This window comes from Mustela erminea, chromosome X, assembly GCF_009829155.1.
Source record: "Mustela erminea isolate mMusErm1 chromosome X, mMusErm1.Pri, whole genome shotgun sequence".
In the NCBI taxonomy this organism is placed as follows: Eukaryota; Metazoa; Chordata; class Mammalia; order Carnivora; family Mustelidae; genus Mustela; species Mustela erminea.
In genome coordinates this window covers 12,703,594-12,728,269 of record NC_045635.1, presented here as the reverse complement: position 1 = coordinate 12,728,269, position 24,676 = coordinate 12,703,594, and the positions used below count along the sequence as shown (strand labels likewise).

General features: G+C 45.0%; 1 protein-coding gene across 3 annotated transcripts in view; it reads right to left on the bottom strand.

Moving 5' to 3' along the window:
- The window catches only part of SYAP1 (synapse associated protein 1), a 30,626-nt gene extending 8,507 nt beyond the window's left edge, over nucleotides 1-22,119 (bottom strand). Inside the window, exons 1-5 of one of the 3 annotated variants that reach the window (XM_032330137.1) lie at nucleotides 21,810-22,119; nucleotides 14,012-14,130; nucleotides 13,201-13,267; nucleotides 10,695-10,768; nucleotides 6,824-6,963 (exon numbers count right to left, since the gene is read on the bottom strand). In XM_032330137.1, coding sequence (XP_032186028.1) covers nucleotides 6,824-6,963; nucleotides 10,695-10,768; nucleotides 13,201-13,267; nucleotides 14,012-14,130; nucleotides 21,810-21,987 — 578 coding nt within the window. In that variant the 5' untranslated portion in view covers nucleotides 21,988-22,119. The remainder of the gene's footprint in view (nucleotides 1-6,823; nucleotides 6,964-10,694; nucleotides 10,769-13,200; nucleotides 13,268-14,011; nucleotides 14,131-21,809) is intronic. The other 2 variants (XM_032330139.1, XM_032330138.1) reach the window with 2 other exon arrangements.
- Between the last annotated feature and the right edge of the window lie 2,557 nt (nucleotides 22,120-24,676).

Genomic DNA, 24,676 nt, shown 5'->3' with positions numbered 1-24,676 from the left:
ATAACCATTGCATAAAACAGAACCATGAGTCAATATAGACACAAATAAATACATGAATACATTCAAAGTCTGATGAGGAATGCAGTATTTTTAGAGTTCAAAGTACCTCTCCAGAAAATACTCATTTCAAAGAGGGAAGAAGTAACTTTATAGTCAAGAAGTCTGGCAGAAACCGCCTTCATCAAGCGCAGTGACCAAAGTGTGGACAGTAACAGGACAAAATGGCAGTGTGCACCAGCTGACAGGATGCAACAGACCGAAGGAGACTAAGAGACACGAAAGCTAAATGCAACACTTGAGTCTGTACAGGATCCTCTTACTCAAGAGGACATTGGGACAAATGATAAAACATGAATGGGGGTGCGCCTGGGTGGCTCAGTGAGTTAACGCCTCTGCCTTCAGCTCAGGTCATGATCTCATGGTCCTGGGATCGAGCCCTGAGTCGGGCTCTCTGCTCAGTGGAGAGTCTGCTTCCTCCTCCGTCTCTCTCTGCCTGCCTCTCTGCCTAGTTGTGATCTCTGTCTGTCAAATAAATATATATAAAAAAAAATCTTAAAAAAAAAAAAAAAAACATGAATGGGGTCTGAGAATCAGATGGCATTAAAACATATGTGACTGTTTCCTGATCTGGATGGTTATGCTGGAAAAGCCTTGTTTGCAGGAACATCAGGGCTCAAATTGAGTGGAAAAAAAAAAAAAGTTTTTATGCTATGTCTCCAACTTTTCTATATGAAGATTTAAAAATAAAAAGCAACATTGATGACTATGCTTACCTCAGAGCAATCAAATAAAATCTTAAGGGTGGAAGGCAAAAAAAAACTCAACAAAAAACATAAAATGTTCACCTCTATCATAACTAGCAATGGTTTTGGTGACCTTTGGATTATGTGTGGGGCTTTTTTTTTTTTTTTGCCTGGAGGAATCACTCATTTTTGTGCTCCCAAGACATCTTGCTAGTAGAAGTGACAAAAGGGTAGCAGAATGCCTCTCTACCCCCTGGTTTACTTGAAGGGATGCAAGGTCTTAGAATGGGGAGAAACCTAAGGAAGAAAGCATGACTGAGAACGATTTTGAAGGAGTAGAAGAAAATCAATGAGAACTAAGAGAAAATTCCAGGATGTGGGCTTATGGATAAAGACAGGACTTGCCTTAGGTAAGTCAGGAGAACACACAGTTGTCATATCTGTGAATGGTGAAGGTGGGCCAGGAGATTAGCTTTTTAAGTGACAGAGGCTAGTTTTTTTTTTTTTTTCTTTTTTTTCTTTTTTAAGAGAGGCAGTGAGGGAGGGAATCTTAAGCAGGCTTTATTTTATACCCACTGTGGAGCCCAGCGTGGAGTTAAATCTCACAACCCTGAGATCATGACCTGGGCCAAAATTAAGAGAGACGCTTAACCAACTAAGCCACCCAAGTGTCCCAAGAAAGACTGGCTTTTTTACGCGACAAAGGCAAAATACAAGGTTATCTACATGGGCTAGGCTAGGTAACAAGACATGCTGCTAGATGCACCCCATCTTTTCTTTCATTAATTCTACCAATATTTATCGAGTGCCACATGCATCAGGCCCTATCCGGGTGATTCAGGGACAAATAAACCAGGTTATCTGCCAACACGAGTGGTCACAGGAATAATAACCTCTTACTTGGTAAGTTCTTACTATGCCAAGTAAATGGAAAGTAGCATTTTCCAAACTCATGTGGTCTCACAACCCTCTTTTTCTTTTAACATCTCTTGGACATAGTTCAGCAGGAAGGAGGCCTGGCTTAACAGCAGTTCGTGAGGTGTTACAGTCAGTCACAAGTTCACCTGAGCAAACAAGAGTACGCTGCGGCCTGCAGAAAAGCGAACAAAATCTTAGGCAGCATTTTAAAAAGCAACACAAGGAGCACCTGGGTGGCTCAGTTGGTTAAGTGGCTGACTTTTGGTTTCAGCTCCAGTCATGATCTCAGGGTCATGGGATCAAGCCCTGCGTCGGGTTCCTTGTTCAGCAGGGAGTCTGCTCGAGGATTCAGTAAGTAAAATAAAGAAGTCTTTAAAAAGCAACACAAAAACGACCTATAGCGTGCTCTTCTGCAATTAGACAACACTTTATATTCACTTCAGAGAACCCACTTTTGGAGGTTAAGCACCTGGATCGTGAGGGGGCACAGAGATGAAGATACCCGGGGTGGCGGCGGGGGGAGGGGGGGAACTGGGGCTCTTTACTTGGATAAGTTCAAGAATCTTAGACTGTTAACGTCACAGTTAGACAGAAGTGAGCTTAGCTTCCCATGAGGTAGTGAGCTGCCTGAATGTCTTCAAAGTCACTTAATTCTGAGCTTTATGAAATATCCAAAATGAAAAAGGTGTACCACCAATCTACAGCAGATCGTGGGCAACGTCTGCTCTCTTAATAGAGACAAACATCTGGACTGTTTCCTTTCCCAGAACCTCTCCCTCTTGATGTGAGAGGATGTGCTCACCGAGGCACATTAGAGAAATACTCTGTTACACTCTGGACAGAGTCACAATGCGAATGACATATAAAGATTCTGAGCGGGGCGCCTGGGTGTCGCAGTCAGCTAAGCATCTGCCTTTGGCTCAGGTCATAATTCCAGAGTCCTGAGATCGAGGTCACTGGGCTCTTGGCTCAGAGGGGAATCTGCTTCTTCCTCTTCCTCAGCCCCTCTCCCCTGCTCGTGCATGCTCTCTCTCTAATAAATAAAATATTAAAAAAGGAAAAAAAGATTGTGAGGAGCCCTATGACAAAGAAAACCATGCCACTCCCAAATGTCTATCTTACCACTTATGTTTTCATGGACTCTTTGAAGGCATTAGAATACTCTAAACAGCCTCTTCCCAGACAGTGGGCATAGGTCAGTCCGAGGCTGGAAAGGGCTTGGGATTTCTCTACTGTCGGCCAAGGGAAGGCCTCAGAGGCTGTTTCTGATGCAAGAGCCCTGGCTCATGCCAGAACTGGCTTCGCCGGCAAGTGTCAGTGCACTGGAAGGTATTTTGAAACATAGAGCAAGTGTTTGTTTTGATTTCTTTTTTCTTTTTTTTTGATTTATTTTCTAAATTGTTCCTGGCTCATGACGGCTTCTGTTTACAAAAACTGTTTCAAATGATCAAAGTTGCACTTCTGCGTGCCAGGAAGGAAAAGTCCAGAAGCCCTAGATTTGTGTGTGATGATGGCTCATTTGTTTTGTTCTGGAAGTTTCAACGAAAACAAAAGTGGAGCAACTACAACAAAGAAGCCCCATGTACCCGTGACCTAGCTGACAACTACCAGTTTATTTTGCCAATCGTGTTTTACCTATGCCCCTCTCCACACCTACCTTTCTCTGGGTGTAGGATGGAATATTTTTAAGACAATGCCAGCTATTACACATCCTTTCATCCACAAATACTTCAGTAAGCATTTCTAACAGATAAAGATTTATAAAAAATGATAACCCTAATTTCTAAAATCATCCCTAGCAGAATTAACAGGAAATTGGAATTATATTACTCAGTAGACAATTTACCTGACCAGCAACAAACTAGAAATATTGTTTGCCAAACACCAATTCTCCAAATCTTAAAAACTCTAAAAATTACTCTCAGCAGTAAAAGGCAGTCCAGAATTCTCAACAAGCAAACCTATGGAATCAGAGCTAGCTACGTGCCTGCCACGAGTACACTGGGCCACATGCCCCAGAGCGCCTGGGCCCCTGGACAGTCCCGAGAGCACTGGCAGGGAATCTGCCATGTGGCCCACGGTGATTCATATGGTCTTCAAGTTAATGGAGCCTGTAGATGCAACGCCCACCTGAACCCCAGAGTTTTGCTTCTTCTCTCAAAAGGAAGCAGTTATTCAGAATAGGTATAACCTCAAATTCTGATATGAAAGAGTGTCCAACAGACATATATACAAAAACTGTTCAAAAGCCAGTTCTCAGGGTTTTGTGAGCATAACAGTAAAAAATAGATCAGATGATTTTTTTGATGTCCTTCACTAAAAATAGCTACTTTATTTATCTATTTTTATTTTTTAAAAATATTTTATTTATTTGACAGAGAGAGAAAGATCACAAGTAGGCAGAGAGGCAGGTCGGGGAGGGGGAAGCAGGCTCCCTGCTGAGCAGAGAACCCAATGTGGGGCTCAATCCCAGCACCCTGAGATCATGACCTGAGCCAAAGGCAGAGGCTTAACCCACTGAGCCACCCAGGTGCCCCTATTTATTTATTTTAAAGTAATCTCTATACCCAATGTGGGGCTCGAACTCATGACTCCGAGATCAAGAGTGATGGCAGGCAGGTGCCCCCAAAATAGCTACTTGTGGGGCGCCTGGGTGGCTCAGTGGGCTAAAGCTTCTGCCTTCGGCTCAGGTCATGATCTCAGGGTCCTGGGATCGAGCCCCACATCGGGCTCTCTGCTCAGCAGGGAGCCTGCTTCCCTTCCTCTCTCTCTGCCTGCCTCTCTGCCTACTTGTGATCTCTGTCAAATAAATAAAATCTTTAAAAAAAAAAAAAGCTACTTTAGACACAATCTAAGAATTAGATTTGTAATGAGATTTTAGCCATATAACACATACTTTTCTTCTTTTTTTTTTAAGATTTTATTTATTTATTTGAGAGAGAGAGAGTGAGAGAGAGGTCAGTGGGAGAAGCAGACTCCCTGTCAAGTAGGGAGCCCGATGTGGGACTCGATTCTGGGACTCCAGGATCACGACCTGAGCCGAAGGCAGTCACTTAACCAAATGAACCCCCCAGGCACCTCCATACTCTTCTTTTTAGGAGGGGAGGGGAAGGCCATAAAAATTCACCACGAACATGTTGATAATTATGAAGTTTCACTACAAAGTAAATGTAAGTAAAAGGTTCGATACGAGCGCTATTCCAAGTCGGCAAGAACCCTTGCTCTTCTCTCACACAGAGACGACCTTTCCTTCCACGGGAACCAAAGAGCTAGCACATATTTGTTAAAACCCCTGTTTGGGGGGCGCCTGGGTGGCTCAGTTGGTTGAGGGTCTGCCTTCGGCTCAGGTCATGATCCCGGAGTCCGCAGATCGAGTCCCGCAGCGGGCTCTCTGCTCCCTGGGGAGCCTGCTCCTCCCTCGCCCTGCTGCTCTCCCTGTTTGTGCGCGCTCTCTTTCTCTCTCTGACAAATAAAATCTTAAAAACGAAACAAAACAAAAAAGGCCGAAACCCTGTCTGGCCAGCTGAACATAGCACAATGAACATGCATTTACTTGTGCTCCCTCTGAAAACACTTCTAAAATAATAGAAAAGGCATTAAGCAGACAAACTCCACATGACCAAGAGAACTAGCGAGAAGACCACAATGGAAGCTGGAAAGGTGAAGGGCAAAGAGTAATGCACTCCGCAGACCAGTGAGCGCGGCAGCGACTGCACGCAGGAGGGACGGCGGCGAGAAGGGGCCTGTCCACCAGGCGTCTGCTCAGAAAGGCCCCGGGGAACAGGAGGCACCAGGCACCTCTGAAGGCTGGTGCCGGCTGCGCTCAAGAGCGGGGGAATGGTGGCAAGGCCCCACAGGAGCGGCCAGCTGGCTGTGACTCCCGTGCTGCCCCTTCCAGCCAGGGACTGTGTTCCCACGCAGCAGAGAGTGACCGGGAACTGTGAGCCAAGCCGCTCCACACTCAGACAGCTGGCACAGCTCAGAGGGATCAGGCAGGAGGTGGAGTCCTCTCGGGGAAGCCACCCAGCCCTCAGCTACGAGCCACCCCGCGCACAAGGCCGGCGGGAACACACAGCTCCCAGCGCTCCCTCAGCGAGGCGCCTTCAGATAAGGAAGCTTGAGGAAAACCTGCAACATGAAAGACAGAGCCCAAGACAGACACAGAGAAAAGCATTGAGACCAAAGAGTATTTCAAGAAAACTCTATTTCACATTCTCAAAGGACATGAAGATACTGCACCCATCTGAGAGCTGGGGCTCCTGGGTGGCTCAGTCAGGTGAGCAGCTGAGCTTTGACTTTGGCTTGGGTTGTGATCTCAGGGTCATAGGACCGAGCCCCATGTAAGGCTCCCTGCTCAGCAAGGAGTACACTTGGGAGTCTCTCTCTCCTCCACTCACTCCGCCCTGCCCCCACTTGTACTCTCTAAATAAATAAATAATAAATATTTTTAAAAATTAAAATAAAAATAGAATGCTATAAAAAAGAAACACTCACAGATTAATAAAGACTACAGACTGAAAGTGCAGCAGATTCAAAACAGGGAACTGGAATTTAAAAAAGGTAAGAGCCCTAGGTGGCAGAGGGGAAGGGAAGGTGACCCTTTGTGGGGGGGAGGGGTTGCTGATACCTGTCAGGGTTGTATCCCTGAAGAGACAGTATGCTTGCACTGGAGCTCAAAGGACAAGTAGGGACTTTCGGAGGAGAAGGAGGCCGTTGGGAAGAGGAAAAACCTCGGGTGGGAAAGAGAACAAGAACATTGTTGCCAGAGAACAGAGCCTGAATGGAAAAAGGCAGTGGGCCAGGTCCTGATGGGCCTTGGAGACCTTAATTCTATTTAGAAGACATGGGCACTTTGGTTGTTTCTGTAGAAACTGTTCTAGCTTCTTTCTGGGGCTGGGGATAAAAGAGCACATCTTATCTACACCTGAAGTTTCCTATCAGGTCTACTCTCAGTTTTGATTATATGGGTGTGTGTGTGTGTGTGTGTGTGTGTGAGAGAGAGAGAGAGAGAGAGATGGAGAGAGACAGACACTGCAGAGCATGAGCAAGCGAGCTGAAGGGCAGCAGAGTCTGTTCTCATGGAGAGAGAGCAGGAAACCATTCCACAACTTTCCCCTGACAGTGCACACAGCCCCACTCTGGCTCGGGAACACACTGCTTACAGTTTAGGAACAAGGGCGAATCTCATCCTGCTCAACAGCTCGTCCTCTTGAAGCATGACCAGGGCAACGGGATACATCTGGTCAAAGTCAAAATGAAACTGCACTCCAGCTGGAGGGTCACGAAGGAAATTCCTCTTGTCCTTTAAGGAAAGGGGGAAAAACATGGGGGAAACCACAGTATGCAATTAATATGAAACAATGCGTCCCTGATTTGACAGATACTGAGTTCTCCTCAAGATTCCAGCCACAACGTCCACTGAAGTGTCATTAACTTGTCTGTTGAGAGAGTGGAGAACGGCAGATCCTGTCACATATTTAACAGTCTCAACTGAAGAGAGCCTTATGGGAGGCCAGGAAATTCAGTCGTGCAGTCAGTTTGAAATTAGAGTTTAAAATCATATGAATACGTTTGTTTCAGTGCAGAATAATCTCAGAAAACTGGCTGCTTAAATCTTAGGAACTGGTTACTAACAGCACCGGTCAGTTTCATCTCATCTTGCCCGTGTTAGATTTTAATAGTATTTTTGGTTTTTGAGAATTCCTATATTAATAAAGCAAGAATAAATCTGAACCTAAATGGATTTTAGTTATTTGACTTTCCAGGCTAAAAACTGCCAAGCCTGAAGCGGCCCCATCACGGTTCACCCGGATCTCTACAGCAGCCGCCGAAGGGACAGCTGTCTCCGGCCCCATTTTCCTCACCCAGGGCAACCCACTTTCTACCCTGCCCAAGAAAAACATGCGTTTTACCTACTACTAAAATCCTTCAATGACTCCTCTGTTGCCTTTAAGATGAAACCCAAGCTTATGAGAAAGGTATAAAAAGGTCTTCAAGACCTGGCTTCCCACATCCGCAGCCTGCCGTCCAGTCATCCCCACGCGCTCACAACACTCCCTGTCGGAACCTCCAGCCCCGCCCTGCATCCCCCAAATATCCACACACTCTCCTCCCAAGACTCAGTACCAGCTCCAATGTCATCAGTTCTGGGAAGCTTCCCCGAGATCATGCCCTCCCCTCTCCAAAACCAGCGAGCTGCCCCTCCCCTCCCCTCGGTGCTTCGCTACCATCCTGTGTGACAGAGCTCCTCCCAGGGAGTGACGCTTGGTGTCCTCATCCGGCAGCTGTCCAGTAAGCCCTTAAGGCTCTTGGAGGGCACATCTGATCTACCTCCAGTCCTAGGGCAAGGCTGGCCCAGAGGAGGTTCTAAAAACAGTTTGCTGAACTGAGCTCTCACAACTACCTAATGATAGCATTATGCCCTAAGGGTTGCCCCAACATAAGTAGCTTAAAGGGTTACTCTGCTGTATTGTCTTAAATGTCCCTACGAGTGCTCAGCAAGTCAGAGAATGTGAGGCGACTCTGGCAGAGATTGCTAATTATGTCCCAGTATGCCTGCCTTCCTTCCTTCCTTTTAGGATCGCAACTCTTGAGCTCCAGCTGGGCATGTGGCCACCCAGCCGGAGACCGGATTTCCCAGGCTCCCGGGCATCTAGGAGCGACCATGCATCTAGGCTGCCAAAGGGACGTAGGTCTGAGTGAGAGGTACAGTTTCTGAGTCTCATCTTTCAAACAGTCTGGCATGCCCACCCACCTCTTTCCCAAATCCCATAGGCTACAATGCACCCACGGTCACGGGAGCTGCCTTCCCCATACAGAAGGCAGACAACACCATAGAGGCTGGCACAGGAAAGGATTCAGACAGGAAACACAGGTCTGTAGATGACTTTGGAGGCAAAGCACCCCTACGTGGACCATCTATCTCTGGACTCTTACGTGACGGAGAAAGAGGGAGGGAGACAAAGTCACAGCTTCTCCAACCTTCCATATTTTTGGACTTCTCGATTACAGCAATTTAGTCTACCCCTTACCAAATTCAGCAGCCACTATAAAGGATGTACTGAAGATCGTTCAAAGCCTCTGCGCCCTGCTAAAATCGGGGGTGCTCTCTTGTAGGCGTGTGTGTGCCTCACCCATTCCGCCGATGCCCATCTGGCACCTGCTGTGCTCCAGGCACTGTGTCACCTGCTCAGCAGGGCCCAGCACAGATGGAGTCCCTGCCGTCACGGTGTTCCTATTCCAGTTGTCGGGGGTAGGGGGTGTGTGGCATGAGACAGACAAAGGCTCAGACTGCTAAGGCTACAAGAAGGGGTAACTGGTGGAGGGCTGAAAGGATGGCAAGGGAGGAGGTGACGTCTGAGACGAGACCGTACGGAATGGTGTAGGGTGGGGTTCCAGGAAGAGGGGACGGCAATCCCAAGGCACTAAAGCAGGACAAAGCTCGGTTTGCTTGTACACCAGAAAGAAACAGTGGCTGGAGTGCTGGGAGGCAGAGCAGTGGGGCACAAGGGAGGAGAGGTGCGGAAAGCCAAGGGCTTAGAAGCCAGTGGAGGGAGTTCAGATCTTAGCCTACAGGAGATGAGATGCCATCAGAAGTCTCTAGGCAGGAGAGGGACACGAGGGATTTATACCATAAATGGACCCCTGTGACTGCTGATGTGGGCTTGTAGGGAAAGGGACAAAGATGGGACAGCAGCTGGGATGCTGGGGACAGGAGACGATAGCATCAGGACCACGGTGGTGGCAGTGGAGTGGAGCAGCGGTACATTTTGAACGTAGTACTGTCAGGGTGTGGGCGAGCCCTGGGCTGGGCAGCAGGGCGGCTGCGGGGAGGTATGAGTGCAGGCAGACGCCGAGGCTGGCGGCCAGAGAAAACTGGTGGATAGCCGGAATCTTATTTTGCGACGGAGGAGAAGAGCAGGACAGAATAGGTCTGGGGGACAGAGGAGCTATGGGGATTGACTGGTGAGTATCTGATGTTTACCCTCAAATGACAGCCTCACTGTCCCAATTTGCTTCTGGAGAAAAGCATCATGTGAGGTCAGCATCAAGTCTGGCCATAATACAGTAAACAAAATACATGGGGTTCACACTGAACTCATAATGGATGCTCAGGCCTTTGTGAGTTTTACTAATGGAAAGAAAAAAACCTTAAAATGTCCTGGGGGAGGGCAATGATGGACGGGAAGTAAAGACCAGTTCTTTGTCTGTTTCCTAGACTAAAGGTCCATTTATGACATTGGCTAAAAAAGAAAGAGAGTGGATTAAAAACAAAGCCTGAAAATCAATGATATGGAAAAAGCCCCATTTGCTGAGTCCTATGCCAGGCAGGCTGCTGGGTGCTGAGAACAGAGATCAAAGTCAGCTTTTGCCTGCTAAGAACGCACAGCCTAGTGGAGACACATGTTAAGTAGTGAGGGTCACATTTGGGAGTCACATCCTCACGCCTGTACATGGCGATAAAAGCCCCTATCTACCTCACAGACGTGCAGTAAAGCTCAAAGCAGATAATGCGAAAGAAAGTTCTTTCTGAAACTGTCAGGTGCTGTACAATTGTTAACTGGTATCACTGTGTTCCCTCTGAAGTCTCAAGAGAAATTTTTGTGGGCCAGCAAATATTTTTTTTTCAACTTCAGTTTCAAATATATTTAACAGTTAAAGAGAAAATTTAGAGTATAATCTTTTCATTCAGATGAACTAGAATGCTACCTAGAAACTTTATATGATAGTGTATCTCAAAGATTCTCTTAATAACAGAAAATAATCCTAAGACTGAAAGAATAATAAATCCTAAGACTGAAAGAACTATTTTGTGTAATAGATTATACTTTACCGTTAAGAAAAAAAACTTAAGGAGAAGCAGGTTAAAACTGGGGGTGGCGGGGGAGACTTAGGAGGGGAAAACTGTGAAAGTTGATGTGTACAGTCCTAACAGCTCAAAACATTTTAAAAATTGTATAGAAGAAAAACATTCTAAGGATAAAATCATGATAGGAAAAAAGTATTTCTATACAGGGAATCATAGATACTTACAGCTGATAAGGCCAGGATTTGTTGTTGAATTGTTTCTTCATCATTACTATCAACCCATGGGGGCACTGCTGCTTCTAAAGGTTTTCAATAACAAAGGAAAGAGAAAAACAGTTTACGAGGGTTACAATGCAATCTGTGGTTTGAAAGAATGAGAGTTTCCACATCATCATTTTAGCAATTTACTAACAAGTTCCAAACATGAACATTCATTATAATTCCCAGATGTGATATATGACTAAAGCATGTATGCATTCGGTAAAAAAAAAATTACTTAAATTATACAGAGAAATTGGGCAACACCTTGACCAGGTGACCCAAGTCATCATGACCAATGAGAAAGAGAGGACCGCTGTAGGCCTCCGGAGGTGATATGCTGAGGGGGACACAATATCATCTACGTAGTATTCTGGCTGAGAATGCATAATCTAAATCTAACAGTGAGGAAATTTCAAAGTCCAACTGAGGAATGGTTTATTTTAAAAAGGAAGAGGGAGGGGCGCCTGGGTGGCTAAGTGGGTTAAGCCTCTGCCTTCGGCTCGGGTCATGATCTCGGGGTCCTGGGATTGAGCGCCCCCATGGGGAAATCTCTGCTCACCGGGGAGCCTGCTTCCCCCACAATCTCTGCCTGCCTCTCTGGCCTACTTGTGATCTCTCTCTCTCTCTCTGTGTCAATTAAATAAATAAAAATAAAATCTTAAAAAAAATGGCAGATTTGTTTCATCACTTATCAGCTGAGTAACCTTCAGTAAATTACTTAACCTTGCTAATCCTTCCTTTTACTAAAGAAGGTATTGTATAGGGACGCCTGGGTGGCTCAGTTGGTTGGGCAGCTACCTTCGGCTCGGGTCATGATCCCGGGGTCCTGGGATCGAGTCTCGCATCGGGCTCCTTGCTCGGCAGGGAGCCTGCTTCTCCCTCTGCCTCTGCCTGCCTCTCTGTCTGCCTGTGCTCACTCGCTCTCTCTCCCTCTGTCTCTGACAAATAAATAAATAAAATCTTTAAAAAAAAAAAAGGTATTGTATATAAAGTACCCCCCACGTAGCAGGTACTCAGGAACTGTTAATTTCTCCTGTTCCTCCTTTCCTTCCCCTCAACACTAGGTCTCTGCTCAGCTGTCTTCATGCTTGACACACTTTTCACTGAGGTCACATTCTCCTGGTTTTTACATGACTAACAATCTCTACTGGTAGATGGAATTCTCCATGCTTCAAACAGGAATCAACTGCCACTGCTGGAACCCATTCAGTTAATTTAGAGCAATGCTAGCCGAAAGAACTTTCTGCAGTGATGGAAATGTTCTAGGTTTGCACAGTCCAACAGAGAAGCCACTAGGTCCCATGTGGCTGTTGGGCCCTTGAAATTTGACTAGTGCAACTGAGCAAGGGCATTTTCCTGATATGCCACTGCATTCCCTTCCCTGCCTCTGTACATGATCCTCTCACCTGGGCTCTAATGGGCTCCTCAAAACTGAAAGTGCCTCCAATCTTCACCCTACTCCCTCAAAGTTCCTATCTCAGAGGCTCTAACCAGTTCCTATGCCAAGTCTCTAAGCCAGGATCACTTGCACTGCTTCCCACAAATCACGAAGGTATGCTAATTTGTACAGATTATTTGTCCCAAAGATCTGCTTTACACTTTGAGTTTACCTAGGCATGACCATGCCTGATTCACCACATGACTAAGTAGCTCTTTCTGAATTTGTAGCACTGTACAAACTGATCGAATTATTTTACCCCTTTGTCAAATTCAAAGACATGAGGCCAGTTTTGTGTTTGAGTGATATCCGAACAGCAGAAGTAGACATTCTGAGACCCAATAACTATCAAACATTTAAACGAGCACTTGTCAGTAAAAAAATGTATTGAGGGGCGCCTGGGTGGCTCAGTTGGTTAAGTGGCTGACTTCGGCTCAGGTCCTGATCTCAGGGTCCCGGGATCGATTCCCGCTTTAGGCTCCCTGCTCAGCGGGGGGTGTGTGTGTGTGTGTCTGCTTGTCCCTCTCCCTCTCCCCCTCTCAAATAAATAAATAAAATCTCTTTATAAAAAAAAAAGAAAGAAAGAAATGTACTGAGTAACTTCCCACAACACCATGTGACTTTTCCTAGCCCTCTGTCACTCTGCTGGAAAGCTCTTTCATTTTTTCCTCCCGAAAAGAATGGGAAGAGAGCCAACTTTTGCTAAGTGCCTATTATGTGTACATCACATACTGTGCTGGACATGTTCTAAACCGAGAAATGAAAGCTCACTCTCCTTCAGAGCCAGCTCCCCAAGACGAGCCATCACCTGCTGGTCTCACCCTCCATCCCAGGAACAGGGAACAATATCCTTCCTTCCTTTAATGCCCAAAGGTTTATGAGCTTGTCTCCCCCAACTAGTCTTTCTGTTGCCTGAAGGATGGGGCTGTTACTTACACATTTTTGTATTGTCAGAGCCTTTAGTGTGGTGTCTGGTACACTAGTAAGTGCTGGCAGGTTAAGTATCTTGTGTACAAAAAACCAGTATCATACCTGACTTTTTGGTATGCTGTTCCTCAACAAATTTTTTCTGTTCCTTCTGAAAATCTCCTATAATTGTCTGTTAAAAAATATATAAAGAGGCAAGTTACTTTGAGAACTTTATTATTAGGTAAGAATTACATTTAAGATTTGGAAAGTCAGGGAGATAGTTTATTAATTTTCTTCAAATAAAATGGTTTAAAAAAGTAGTACTTACCCTTTCCCCAACAAACAGAAATTCAACATTTCTGAATTTTAAGTATATAACTCTTTTTATGATAGATTACCTTTTCAAATGCAAAGATAAACTGAGTTAAAAACTGAATTTTTGCTTTAGTCCAAAAAAACAATAAAAGCCAAGTCTAATCTCATTCTAACAAATACTACAATAACAAGCTAGCTAAAGTTTAACTGATGACCTCCTTAGCTCAAATAATTACCAACATAAATGAAATTCCCTGCGCCTGCATTCTACCACTGCAGGAAATGAACAAACTTACTTCAAGTCTTAAAAGTGAATTTCTAATGGGTTAGGACTTTAAACACCTAGATGAATGATGCAAAGACATAAATATATGGAAACAGTTACAGTTTAAAATTAAACTCACAATATAAAAAGTTTAGTGTTACCCAAGATTACCAGTGTATTTTAGAATATATTAAAATTAAAATCGAGGTTATTTAAATCATAGTTACTTCTTATACCCAAGAATCTCAAAACAATTAATATTTTTATCAGAATATGATATCCTACTTGGGTTAATAAAGTTCATAAAAAGGGATAATTAGCTGCTAATGAATTTTGAAAGATGTTTAAATGTACCTTATCAATGATGTCATCTATCTTTCCTTCTTCTACTGATTTCTTTATTGTCTGTGCTGTTTCAGCAACTGATTCAGTTATCTTTTTTGTAGCAGCAGTTGCAAAGCTAAACAGATAGTCTGTAAAGAATAAAAGACAGTCTATGCTCCATTCAAGTACAATGGTTTTTATATTTGTGATTGTCCCCTTAAAGAGCTCTCATGGGAATCTTAAACCGTAGGGCATGATTCCTGCTAAGTAGGACTTCAAATACCGAGAGTACTCCACTTTCTGGGTGGACGAGCCATCCACACCCGGCCTTTAGCTCATCCCTTTCAAAGAGTGCTAGCATACTCTCACCCCTTCTCCCACAGAAGCTGTTTCAGACTTGCCTTTCTCCAGCTTCTCATTTTAATTTATCTCAGTAGATAATCTCCCTTCCAACTTCACAAAAAGGATCAAGGCTCCTTGCACTTTCCTTCTTTTCTAGACCCTAAATATCCTATTTTATTTTTTCCTTCCCTCTTGTTCAAAGAAAACATGCCCTTCCTTCCCTAGGGATTATGGACATTGGGGAGGGTATGTGCTTTGGTGAGTGCTGTGAAGTGTGTAAACCTGGTGATTCACAGACCTGTACCCCTGGGGATAAAAATATATGTTTATAAAAAATAAAAAATTAAAAAAAAAAAGGGGGGGGGTGGGCACCTGGGTGGCTCAGTGGGTTAGGCCTATGCCTTTGGCTCAGGTCATGATCTCAGGGTCCTCGGATCGAGCCCCGCGATCGAGCCTCCTCTCTCTCTGCCTACTTGTGATCTCTGTCTGCCAAATAAATAAAATCTTCAAAAAAAAAAAAAGAAATCTTGGCAAGTCCTAATATAAATATAAATCACCCTCTTAACTAATAATAATGAGCAAATACGCAGAGTAAGATTAAAACTGGAACACATAGGGGTGTCTGGGTGGCTCAGTCAGTAAGTGTCCGCCTTCAGCTCAGGTCATGATCCCATGGTCCTGGGATTGAGCCCTACATCAGGTTCCCCACTCAGCAGGAGACCTGCTTCTCCCCCTGCTCGTGCTCTTTCTGTGTCAAATAAATAAATAAGATCTTTAAAAATAAATGAATAAATAAAAATAAAACCGGAACACGCAAACTTTCATCTTTACAAAACAAAGCAAAAGCACAAAATTAACCTTCCTGAAGACTTGAAAAGACAAGTACCAAGGCTTTATCGCAGCTGTAACATAAAGATCTGTACATAGCAAGTACATTTTTTTTTAAATTGTATTTATTTATTTGACAGAGATCACAAGTAGGCAGAGAGAGAGAGAGAGAGGAGGAAGCAGGCTCTCCGCTGAGCAACGTGGGACTCGATCCCAGGTCCCCGAGATCATGACCTGAGTCGAAGGCAGAGGCTTAACCACTGAGCCACCCAGGCGCCCCCATAGCAAGTACATTTTGAAGTCCACACTGTATACAACGTAGGCTGCGGGAAGCAACCTCAGGCAGGTTCTGAAGCGGACTTGCTGGGCAACTGGCCTTCCAGCCTCATCTGTGGGAAGCACTCTCTGTTAGGGAGGTCTTGCCTCGGCTACTCGCACCTGCTGAGGGCAGGCAGGTGGACTCTCACAGCACTCAGCAGGGTGGCAAAGCCAGATAAGAATGGCAAAGGGAGCTCGGAACACGGGATTAAATCCTCACCGGTGCCTGGTATCTCTTCCAGAGAATCAGGCAACTGGTACTGTCTATCTGGGAGAAGCAGAACTATCTGCCCATCTGAAGGACTTTCTCTCGCACTTTCTGTCACCCTTACCATAAACAGTCTACTTTCTCCCATTATGTCTGGTGGCACTTACCTGTCAGTGATGTCAACAACCCATTGTGACTATTCTATAGGCTATGACTTGCCTCTGGTTTCATTCTTGCTGTTCTTCCCCCTCCTATTCTACACTCACGTGACCCTAAGAAATTCTTGAGGATCTCCAAGGACGTCTCAGATACATTATTCCTTGGTTTGAAACACTTATCTGCCCTTCCTTTATCTGGCTAACTCTACGCATACTGTGGGTTTCTGCTTACATAGCACTTCTCAGGCAATGTTCCCTGGCTCCTTGACTAGAGCAAGAGCTCTGGAGATGTGTTCCCTCAACATCTGTGTTGTCAGACGAACAACATTCACGACACTATACTGATTACTTGGTGGCTCTGTCTTCTCAGACTGAAGGCCCGCCTGAAGTCCCACTGCGGCAGGGATCGAGGTTGTCTGATTCACCAGTGTACCCTACAAAGTGGTGCAATGAATGTGGTAGACAGCCAGATTATTTTGTAAAAATATTCTTTGCTGATAGTCAAAGAAAGCCAAAGTTCTAAAAGAGCAGGATTCCTTTTAAGATTTTCTCAGGAAAATATTTTAAATTAGAATCATCATTTTTATTCTAAGGAGAACTGCCTTTTAAAAACTGGTATTTTAGGGGCACCTGGGTGGCTCAGTGGGTTAAGCTGCTGCCTTCGGCTCAGGTCATGATCTCAGGGTCCTGGGATCGAGCCCCGCATCGGGCTCTCTGCTCAGCAGGGAGCCTGCTTCCTCCCCCCACCCCCTCTCTCTCTCTGTCTGCCTCTCTGCCTACTTGTGATCTCTGTCAAATAAATAATAAAATCTTTAAAAAAAATGTTTAAAAAAAACCTGGTATTTTAGGGGTACTTGGCTAATTGGAAGAGCGTGTGACTGTGGATCTTGGGGTCATGAGTTCGAGTCTCACATTGGGCATACGAATTACTTAAATAATAAATAAACTTAAAAAAATCAAAACTGGTATTTAGCATACTAAATCTCAATCCTCAGATTTTAATGATTCCCAAGAGTGGAATACATGAACACAGAGAACACTAGAGGAAGTATAGTTCTTGTCCTCAAGGAATGTCCTTATTTCTAAACAAATAAGCCAATAAAAGGCTCAAAGACAAGAGGACCAAGAATAATCATTGAACAGAGGCACTCGGAGGGAGGGAGGGAGAAGGTCTCCCAAGAGTAATTAGAGAGTGGGCTAGATTCCGAAGTTAGAGGGAGTGGGGTATGGGAAAGCATGACAGGAGATTTTCAAGTAAGAAGCTCATAAAGAGAAGAAGTGGTTTATTAATTTTGCAAATTAATATATTGGGTGACACTAAGTTGAAGACAGTTTTCATTAACTGGTTAGAAAAAATTGAGACGAAGATAAGAGTTAACAGGAAGTAACAGAGTACAATGTCCACTTCAGGAACATAGGCACAAAGAGAAGGTCTGAACTAAAGCAGCAACCCAAGAAGAAAAGGAAGACTAAATAAAATGGCTCTCGGTGAGTAAGACTACACAACCTTATGGAAGGAGGGAGCAAACTGCTAACAATGAAAATAGTAATTTTAATCTCACAATCATCCTGGGAAGAATAGGTATAATCTCCCCACTTTACAGATAGGTAAGCCAAGGCTCACAAAGGACAAATGATCTGCCCAATAAGATAGTGGCAGACTCTGCTGACTGCCTAGCCAATGCCTATCCCCATCCTCCCTGCCAAAACTACCCCAATTTTGGGATCCAAGCTCTTGACCATTTGTACTACCTTCCCCCATGGTAAACCTGGATTTGTCATCAGAACTGAATTAGTTATGTTACTTCTGTATTGAAGAACACATACATTCTTCTGTACTGAAGCACACATGTATTTTCCTACATACACACTAACTTTTGGGGCCTTCTTAGTTGCAAATTGGCAAGTTAGACACCTAGAATTTGAAATGTGCTTTCCTTACAGAAAGAGGATGGCCTAATTAATACAGTTCCACTGCACCTACTAAGAGTACTTTTCAAAGGAGAAGAGGATGTAGCCCTTCCTCCATTTCTGGGCATGGACTGGTCTTCGGGACAGTTTTGAAAAAGCCAAAGCTCATTTTTGGCCACCCTTCCACATATTTAAACTGTGCAAATGACTCATGTATTTAACACTCTTAGAGGTATGGGTTTGTTTGTTTGTTTGTTTTTCAAAAGAAGAGCATAGATAAAGCTTCAATTTGGTCGACTTTAACAAAAACCAAGCAACCAATATGTGCTGAATAAGAAGTTACTTTGGGACGTGAGGCCTCCCTTTAGGGAGGTAGGGAGGAGCTCTTCAGTGAGTTCCCTTATAAACTGCCCTCCTTCTGAAGCAGGTAATCCTAGGAGAACAGAGTTTATCAGAAGGGAGGACCAAGAATAGGAAGGTTTGTTTTTGGGTGGGGGAGTGGAATCTAGGCCTGGGTGTCCACCATTTGTAACTGGTGAATTGCCTAAATTTACAAATAGATCACCAGGAACCAGAAATATTTAGGATCCAACCTTGAAGGCAAGCACTCAGCAAGTGTTTACAAAACAAACTGGGCTCCCAGGAGAGTCCATGTAGATTTTAAAAGGCTAAAGAAACCAATCTATGTAGTGGGAGTCAGGCTCAGAGACACATAATTTCAGTTTTTAAGAGGGGGGTTTTTGGGGGCACCTAGGCGGCTCAGTCGGTTAAGCCTCTGCCTTTCCAGGAGGTCACGATCTCCTGGAGGTCCTGGGATCAAGCCCCACCCACCCAATGGGGCCTTCTGCTCAGCAGGGAGTCTGCTTCTCTCTCTCTCTCTCTCTCTCTCTCTCTCCCTCTGCCCCTCCCCACCGCTTTTCTCTGTCTCCCAAATAAATAAATACAATCTCTTTAAAAAAAAAAAAAAAAAAAAAAAAGGAGAGAGGAGTCTTTTTAGATAACATACAGGGTGCCTGGGTGGCTCAGTCATGAAGCGGCTGCCTTTCACTCAGGTCCTGATCCTGGGGTCCTGGGATTGAGCCCCGCATCAGGCTCCCTGCTCAGCCGGGAGTTGGCATCTCCCTCTCCCTCTGCCCCTCCCTGCTGCTTGTTTTTTTTCTCTCTGTGTCAAATACAAATATAAAATCTTAAAAAAAAATAAAATTTTAAAAAATAAAGATAACCTACCGCTTAGAATCAGTATGTAGAAAAATATCTGATCATCTCTCTTATCTTTCTGAAGGTTTATGTATAAACTAGAACCTTTTTTTTTTTTTTAAAGATTTTATTTATTTATTTGTCAGAGAGAGAGCGAGCGAGAGCGAGCACAGGCAGACAGAGTGGAAGGCAGAGTCAGAGGGAGAAGCAGGCTCCCTGCGGAGCAAGGAGCCCAATGTGGGACTTGATCCCAGGACGCTGGGATCATGACCTGAGCCGAAGGCAGCTGCTTAACCAACTGAGCCACCCAGGCGTCCCTAAACTAGAACCTTTACATCTTTTTAAAATAACATAAATTTCAGAACCAAAAGAGCTCTCTTATTTGGAAACTTTACGTTCACAATTTGTTTGTGGGCAAGGAAGTGAGGGTGAGGGCATACCTCCATCTAACCCAAACACCAAGAGTCTGGTAAGGAAAGCACGGGATGGGAGCATTAGACTCCAAAGTAGACACCCATATCAAAAATACATTTATTTTAGGGGTGCCTGGGTGGCTTAGTCAGTTAAGCATCTGCCTTTGGCTCAGGTCATGATCCCAGGGCCTGGGATAGAGCCGTGAGACAGGATCCCTGCTCACCTGAGAGTCTGCTTCTCTCTCCCCCTCTCCCTCCCCCTGCCCCTCCCCCTGCTCATGCTGTTTCTCAAATAAATAAAATCTTCCAAAAAAAAAAAAAAAAGTAAATACAGGGATGCCTAGGTGGCTTAGGCGTTGAGCATCTGCCTTCAGCTCAGGTCATGATCCCAACATCCTGGGATCCAGTCCTACATCAGGCTCCTTGCTCAGCAAGGAGCCTGCTTCTCTCTCCACCTGCTGTTCCCCTTGCTTGTGTGCTCGCTCTCGCTCTCTCTCTCTCTCTCTGACAAATAATAATAAAATATTTTTTTAAAAAAAAGAAGTAAATACAAATGTGAGGTTTCAAGTTGACAATAAAGCCCTTGCTGTTTTAAGAATTGATTTCTGGGGTGCCCGATGGCTCAGTCATTAGAGCATGTGACTCTTGATCTCAGGGTTGTTGAGTTCAAGCCCCACACTGGGCATAGAGATTACTTAAAAAAAAGTGACTTTTGATAGTCCCCTGAAGATCGACAAAAATGGTTCCCTATGTTCTACGAAATGGAATAAACGCCCATACCCTGCTTTTCCTCTCAACTACCTAACATAGCCTTTCTGCTCTAGTCCAATTCATCTCAAATCCCTTTGAGTATTGCAAGCTCATTTCTTCTCAATTTTCTACACAAAGGGACAGCAAACAGTTGTTCCCTCTTTTTTTAAAGATTTTATTTATTTATTTATTTATTTAAGATTTTATTTATTTGTTTGAGAGAGAGAGAGACAGTGAGAGAGAGCATGAGCGAGGAGAAGGTCAGAGGGAGAAGCAGACTCCCCATGCAGCTGGGAGCCTGATGCGGGACTCTGGGATCATGACCTGAGCAGAAGGCAGTCATCCAACCAACTGAGCCACCCAGGCGTCCCAAGATTTTATTTACTTATTGGAGGGGGGAGAGCGAGCACAGGCAGACAGAGTGGCAGCAGAGGCAGAGGGAGAAGCAGGCTCCCTGCTGAGCAAGGAGCCCGATGTGGGACTCGATCCCAGGACGCTGGGATCATGACCTGCGCTGCTGCTTAACCGAGCCACCCAGGCGTCCCCAGTTGTTCCCTCTTTAGAGATTTTGTTGCACAGCACTTAGTTTTATTTCTCTTGTGGAGTTTGGGGACCTTGAGCCAAGATTCTGTACCGCCATGTCTTGAAATTATGTCTGTTTTCCCTGTCCCTTCCCCAAACTTCTTGAATGTGAGAGCCTTTCTTATTCAAATATGTGTTTCTTCACTCTCAGGCTCCAGCCTCTCCTATGCCCTGGGCTTTTAGTAGATTCATAAAAAATGCCTGCTTAACTTAGTGTCTACCTTTACTGCAGTTCTGTCACTTGTTGTGCCATCTGCTTTAGGCCCCACCTCCTCAAAGACGTTTTGATTATTTAAGCCCGCCAAGGTCTCCAGAATCAGAATTACCAGAGCTATGTGTTTCTTCTTCAAGCCTACTACTTTTACTCTCCTAATTAGACTGTGGCTCACAAAGAGTATGGGCTTTCAAATTAGACAGACCTAGGTTCAAATTGCACGTCTACCACTTACTATCAGTATAACTTTGAGCCATTAACTCTGGGCTTGTTCTCCCAACTCACTGGGAGGTTTAACAGATTAAATGAGATATCAAACATCTAGTAGCAAAGTTCAGACAAAATGGACAGCTACTTTCCTGTCTTTAAAAAAAAAAAAAAATTCCCACTGCACCGACAAAGGAGACCAGCCTGAGAGGGAGGCCTTCCGTAACTCTTCCCACGATTTACTTCAGACAACTCACTGTGCCCTAAGGGCACAAAAGAGCACTTTCCCAACCAACTTATGCTCTTCAACGTCCCCCGCCCTGGTGCGGGTGGGGGCGTGGAGGTGAACGCTGGAGAACTCAACAAAAATCATTCCTTGTCAAACCTAAAGACGTCGAGACACACTGTTTTACGGAGGCCCTGGCTCCCAATGTTGACACACCTCGTCAAGACTGACCTGACCTCAGGAACTTCAGGCACAGGATTTGTTTGACTGCTAGATGAAGCTTCAGCCTTGCCCAGATCCTTACCAACTTCTCCCGTCCCAAGACGACCGAGTGACAAACTTCCTCCCCTTCCACCCAACCCACACCCCCCAACCAGTCGGGTCCGCGCACTCGGGCGTCAAGAAAAGGGAGCGGACACCGTCCCCCGCCCCCCGCGCCCCCCCCTCTGGTCCCCAGGGCCGGAGGAGACTCACTGCCGAGGCCTTTCGCCTGGTGAAGAAGGAGTTCCTGGTTCCCCGCTTGACGCGGCTCCCCGTCCGCAGACTCGGACACCACTTCAGAGCACTGCTGGGGTGGAGCGTCTCCCTCAGATTGCCGGCCACCCGCCGCCGGCTGCTCCAAGCCAAACCAACTGCTCAAACCCCGGAACATCCCGCCCGCGGGGCCGCCACTGCGGTCCCGGTCGCCGGAGACCCTAACTGGCACGGCCGGCTCCGGACTTCACAATGCGCGTCTCCCAGGGAGATGGCCGGAAGTGCGACCCTGGAGCAGCCTCTCTATCCGTCTCCCCGTCTCTATGGCCGCTCTGCGCCAGCCGCGCTTACGTCATTTCCGCAAAAGGCCCCGCCCCGTAGGCCGTTTAGTTCAGTGACTTTATGACGTTCGTGGAAAGTAGACAATGGGTTTTCCCAGCGTAGTCCCGCCCGGTCCTTTCTCCTCCGGTGACTGACCCAGACGTGTAAACGGCGTCTCTGTCACTCTAAGCAGCTTGGCTGCCGATTTAGCTTCGCCTTTTCAGGTCCAGCTGGACCGTCGCCGCAGAAAAGGACGTCTTCAGCCCCTTTCTGAGTCCCAGTCAAAATTGGCCCAGGGCCAATTAGTCCAACAACTAATTTACAGGGAGTACAGAGGACTAAGGAAAGTGTTAAAGGACACCACGGGATGAGGGTAGCAGAATCTAAGCCGTGAGAAACCACAGGACAAATGACCTTGTTTCTTCAAATAAATTGCAAGGAAGATAGGGGAAGGGGAACCTAGAGATTAGAAATGATTTAAGAGCCATAATCCATGGCAACCTGTGGATTTTATTTGGATCCTAATTCAAACAAACACTGAGGGGAAAAGCACGACGTTTATAAGAACTGGAAATTTCAGTGCAGGATAGTTCATGAAATTAAGAAATTACTAAAATTTTAATTGTGGTAGCACATCCATGAAATTTAACATCGCAACCATTTTTAAGTGTACAGTTCAGTAGTGTTAAGTACATTTATATCGTGGTAACCAATCTCCAAAACTCTTCAAGTTGCAAAACTGAGACTGTACCCATTAAACAACTCCCCGTTCTTTCCTCCCACCAGCCCCTGGGACTCACCATTTTACTTCATGTCTCTATGAGTGTGACTACTCCAGGAACCTCATATAAGTGGAATCCTACCATACTTGTGCTTTCGTGACTAGCTTATTTCACTTAGCAGATGTCCTTGATGTTTATCTACATTGTAGCATGTGTCAGAATTTTCCTGAAATTCTGATTTAAAAGGCTACGTTTAAAAAAGGCTGAATGATATTCTGTTGTCTGTATACACTGCCTTTTGTTTATCCATTTATGTGTTCATAGACGTTGGGATGGTTAATTTTTAAATTGTGGCGATGGTATTGTGTGTACTTAAAGGAGTTCTTTTAAACAGTTGTACTGAGATATTTCCCAGAGAAATGATAGGATGTCTGTCATTTGCCTCAAATTAATACAGAAAGCGGAGTAGAAAATGGGTAGGGATAGAGAAGAAACAAGGTTGGTCATGGTTTGACAGGTGTGCAAGCTGATGTTTATACTTTTATGTATGCTGCTCTATACCTTTAACTTTTTCCATAATAACATGAAAATGAAAAAAAAAAACTGGTCGAGTGAACAGCTACCCCTCGAGCAGGGAGTGCATGAGCAGATTTCATAAGCACAGTCTTGAGCAATCGGTTGGCAAAAGACACCCATTATTCCTCCTCCTCCCACCTATTTCCAGTGTCCTGGGGGAGTATGTGGGGACAGATTATGACAGATTCTGATTCTGATTTCCCTGCTCTCCAGTTTTTCATCCTAAGGTATATTCACATTTCAGGTTCAGGAGTTTGGCTTACTAAGGCCAAACAGCTTTTTTCTTTTTTTAAAAAAATATTTTATTTATTTATTCGACACAGAGAGAGAGAGATCACAAGTAGGCAGAGCAGCAGGCAAAGAGAGAGGGGGAAGCAGGCTCCCTGTGGAGCAGGGAGCCCCATGTGGGGCTCGATCCCAGGACCCGGAGACCATGACCGGAGCCAAAGGCAGCGGCTTAACCCACTGAGCCACCCAGGCGCCCCGCCAAACAGCTTTTTAAAAAAGATTTTATTTATTTATTTGAGAGAGAGAGCACGAGCAGGGCAGAGGGAGAGGGAGAAGCAGACTCCCCGCTGAGCAGGGTGCCCAACTCGAAACTCATCTCAGGACCCCAGGATCATGACCAAGGCTGAAGACAGAGGCTTAACTGACTGAGCCATCCAGGCACCCTAGAGTCAAACAACTTTATTGAGTTATGATTCAAATACCATATAATTAACATATTTAAAGTGTAGAATTCAACATTTTTTATATTATACTATTAATTTTTTAAACGGTAGTAAAATATATTTAACATAAAATCTGCTCTTTTAACTTTTTTCTTTTTTTTTTTTAAGTAGGCTCCACGCTGAGTGTGGACCCCAGTGCGGGGTTTGAATTTCTGAACCTGAGATCAGGACCTGAGGTGAACTAAAAGTTGGACGCTTAACCGACTGAGCCACCCAGGTGCCCCTCTATTTTAACTATTTTTAAGTGTACGATTCAGTGGCATCAATGACATTTCAACCTGTTTTTAGAGTCTGGGTATTGATTTAGTTTTGAAAGTCAGGAGACATCTTAGGACCAGTGTTTTTTGGGATTTATGTCAGTAAGAACATGAAAGTAGTCAACACTCTACTGAAAAGGGATATTTGTTTCAGGTATGGTTGGACTGAGCCCAGAATTTCAGTCAGAGGCCTAGAGGAATGAAGATTCTAACGTCACCATCTAATAGATGAATAACCTTGACCTGTTATCTGTCCTTTC